Source organism: Alligator sinensis, unplaced genomic scaffold (genome assembly GCF_000455745.1).
Source record: "Alligator sinensis unplaced genomic scaffold, ASM45574v1 scaffold678_1, whole genome shotgun sequence".
Classification (NCBI taxonomy): domain Eukaryota; kingdom Metazoa; phylum Chordata; order Crocodylia; family Alligatoridae; genus Alligator; species Alligator sinensis.
In genome coordinates this window covers 1,452,979-1,456,682 of record NW_005842006.1, presented here as the reverse complement: position 1 = coordinate 1,456,682, position 3,704 = coordinate 1,452,979, and the positions used below count along the sequence as shown (strand labels likewise).

At 48.2% G+C, this 3,704-nt stretch overlaps 1 protein-coding gene across 1 annotated transcript in view; it reads left to right on the top strand.

Annotated features, from left to right (window-relative positions):
• NOL10 (nucleolar protein 10) overlaps positions 1-3,704 on the top strand; it is a 73,489-nt gene that overhangs the window by 1,135 nt on the left and 68,650 nt on the right. Inside the window, exon 3 of the mRNA XM_006021792.3 lies at positions 778-876. Within this exon, the coding sequence (XP_006021854.1) occupies positions 778-876 (99 nt within the window). The remainder of the gene's footprint in view (positions 1-777; positions 877-3,704) is intronic.

The window sequence follows — 3,704 nt, the reverse complement described above, 5'->3', positions numbered from 1 at the left end:
TGTTTCCTATTTTTCAGTGCTGGGTAAATTATATGTTCTTCTTGAATTCCTGTGAAGCTTTAGTTGCTGGTTGCTCTAGTCTAGGAGGTTTAATGGCAGATTTGGTCTACCACTTCTACATGTACATTATGTTAAGGACTGTCCACATTAGAGAAGGTGATGGATGTGATCCTCAGGGCAGTGTGACCGAATAGACTCTTAAGTACAAGGCAGGGCAACTGCATATTCTCCCTGCAAAGTACCCGGAACAGAACATTCTGCCGCTGGGTCTGCTATTGAGCTGGAGGTATAAAATGGCACACGTTCATTTAGCTGCCTCTTTTTCCCTCAGAAGCCATGCTCTTTAAAAAATGCAAACAAAGCCTTCCACTCTCCCTTTTGCCCAGAGCAGAGTGCCTCTTTAGTCTGGGATTTATTTTTAACTTTGTGTAGTATTTAAATGCCATTGTGATAAGTGGCATATGGAACTTGCGAGAGGTAAGTGTGGGGTAGGTATTACATGAGTGTAGTAGAGATGATGACATAAACTATACAATTTCTCAGTTATGTAATCATAAAGAGTCATACAGCATGTTAATTTTATATGCTGATGTAGTATGTATTGCTTTGCATTGATGCTGTTCACTTCTGAGTGCTGAACAGAATTCATTAATTTCCTTATGTTAACTGTACATAAAAATGAGGGATGGCTTTTCTTATATTTGGTGTATAATAACTTTCTGTAAGAAATGAGTGCCCCGTTTTTAAAGGCAAATGTTTTCCTTAATTTTTTTAAAGATCTTCGAAGAAGAATTGAACTTATTCAGGACTTTGACATGCCTACAGTTAGCACAAAAATTAAAGTGTCAAGGGATGGACAGTATATCATGGCAGCTGGTAAGTAAATTAAATGTTTGCTTATAACAAAAGCTAAAAATGCTAGATGTCTTTGACATAGAGCAGGGGTAGGCAATGTTTTTTGGCTCGAGTGCCAAAAAAACCCACAGTGCCTACTTTGAAAGGTGCTGGAGTGCCGGCATGCCAGAAAAACAAAACGAGGGCAGGTGGCACATGGCAGGATGTGCCTGCCCCCCAGCCCAAGCTCCGTGGCTATCGGCAGCTACCCAGAACCTGGGCCAGCTGCAAACAGCTGCTGTCTCCCTGGCCCTGGCCTCAGCTGCCTCCCAAACCCGGCCCCGAGCTCCAGGGAGGCAGCAGATACCGGCAATGCCCCTGCTGAGCTGCCTTCACTGTGGCGTCTGCAGAGCAGCGTTGGAACCTGGTGCAGCAGGGAACAGCGGGGTCAGTGTGCTGTGCTCCCGGCCCCGCTGCCCTCCCCTGGGCCCTCCGGAGCTCAGCATGTGTGCCTCGGAATGGCAGCACACAGAGGGGCTGCACAGGGAAGCTGCCTGCTGCTGCAAGCTCTGTGCTGCTTGGGTCACACGTCCCCTGTGTGCATGGCAGCAGTGTGGGCAGCATGCAGGGCTGTGCCCCTCACTGCTGCCCCCGCCTGCAGGGGAAGTGTGGCCAGGGGAGCTTGGAGCAGCTGGCAGCTTTCTGTCCCCCTCACTGTGCCCTGGTGCACCGGGTTCCAACGCTGCTCTACAGAAGCGGCAGTGAGGGCAGCACAGCGAGGAGCATAGCCAGTATCTGCTGCCTCCCCGGAGCCCAGGGCCAGGTCTTTGGCTGGGAGGCAGCGGGGGCTGGGGCAGGGAGGCAGCAGCTATTTGTAGCTGGTCCAGGTTCTGGGTAGCTGCTGATAGCCATGGAGCCCAGGCTGCTTCCCACAGGGCTTGCAGCCTCCCAGTCACCTGCTGGGAGCAGCCTGGGCTCCCGTCTAGCAGCAGCTACCCAGAGCTGGGGCTGGCTGCAGTTGGGAGGCTGCAAACAGCTGCTGCCTCCCTGCCCCCGGCTCCAGCGTGTGCTGAGGAAAATGGCCTCGTGTGCCAACCCCTGACATAGAAGGTAGGGCTTGAAAAGGAATACAAGTCTAAAATCATCTTTAAGTGACAGTGTCTTTCTGGGTTTTTGTAAATTATGTGATAAATAGAGCTGTGCATGTCAATACGTGAAGCACTTACTGTAGCACGTGAAAATGTAGAAATTGAAATTTGTGCAGATATAGACTCCCATATATATTTTTACACTCTGTGTGTGTGTGTGTGTGTGTGTGTGTGTGTAAATTTTCAATTAGGTTTTAAATGTATTTAGGCATTCTAGTGGCCACTGAACTGTTAATGATCAAAATTCTCATAAAAAAGACATTTTTGTAGGTTTTTAGCTTTGCTGACAATTTGTATTTGTAAAGAATTTTGGAGGGGTTGGCTAGTGTTGTTTTTTATACTTAACATTTTAACATGTTTCACTTAAAATAGAAAATGTTAGTTTTTAGCAATAAACCAAGATTTATAACCAGGGATCCCGGTTTTCCATTTTTCCACATGGAAAAAAGGCAGTAAAACATGGAATTTCTCATTTTAAGGAGAAAAATGCAGAAGTTCTCATTTTAAGTAGAAGAACACAGGAAACTAGCAGAGTTCCAGCCTGCAAGGGGCTGGGGGGAGCAGGAGGAGGGTGATTGGGCAGAGGGTGCCATGTGTATGGTGGTGTGGGACTCCTGGCAGTGGCACTGAGCCTCCCTGCTCCACTTTGCCATACCACGCCAGGTCCTGCCCACTGGGCCATGTAGACCCCTGGCGGGGAGGGCGGCAGGGTGAGGAGCCCTGAGCTTGCAGTGTGCAGCCCATACTTGCTCCTCCCCCATGGGCTCTGCTCCAGCTGTGCTACCTATGGGGGAAGGGGAGCCAGGCTCCACGCTCTGCTCTAGTGGCAGCTGGAGTGCAGGTGCTGCTGGGGGATGAGGGGGGCAGGGGGCTGCAGACCTGGGTCCCTAGCTCTGTAGCCCTGGCAGCTGAGTGCCCCCTCCAGGAGGGCTGGAGGGTACAGGGGCCTATGCATGGGGAGTGAGGGTCACCAACAGGGCCACGAGGCTGTGGGTGGGGTGTGAGGGGTACTGGCAGGGCTGTGGGTGGGAAGTGAGGGGCAATGGCATAGGCAGGGCACCAGCATATCAGGGCTGCTCAGCCCCACAAAGCAGTGGTGGGGGTAGCTGCAGCTGGACCTGTGTCCGGGTCAGGGAAGAGGGTAGGTGGAACTCTGATTTTGCATGTTAAAAAACCCCCAAATCAAATGCCAATATTTATAAGCATTTAGAATTTATTTTATTACAGTGATTGAAGCATCGGCAGGCTTCCAGGTTGATATATTTACAATTTTAAAGCAATAAAACACTATGTTCAACTGATACCTATATATAGTGATGTTTTGTTTTGGGATTTTAATCAAAGAATTTGAGATTTTTTTTTTAGCAGAGAATTTGCGATTTTTAAACAGAAAACCAGGATCCGTGTTCATAACTAAAGCGAAAACTAAAGAAAAATAATCTGTCTTTCTCTATCTGTGGGTACTTCAGTCATTTGACTGAAATGTTGCCCGTACTGTTGCGTCTCTAGTTACAATAATACTATCTACATTTTCATAAATCAAGGGTTTGCTTTAAACAGATGGGCTGCCTACTCCTAATAATTTTTTATAGAGATAACGAATAAGCTGTACAGATTTTAGCAGGAACAATCATCTTGAATACTGCGTATCAGTGGTTCTCTAACTCTTGAATTTAGCAGTACCATCTGTAGAGGGAGCCCTCTTCCTCCTCCTCCCCCCCG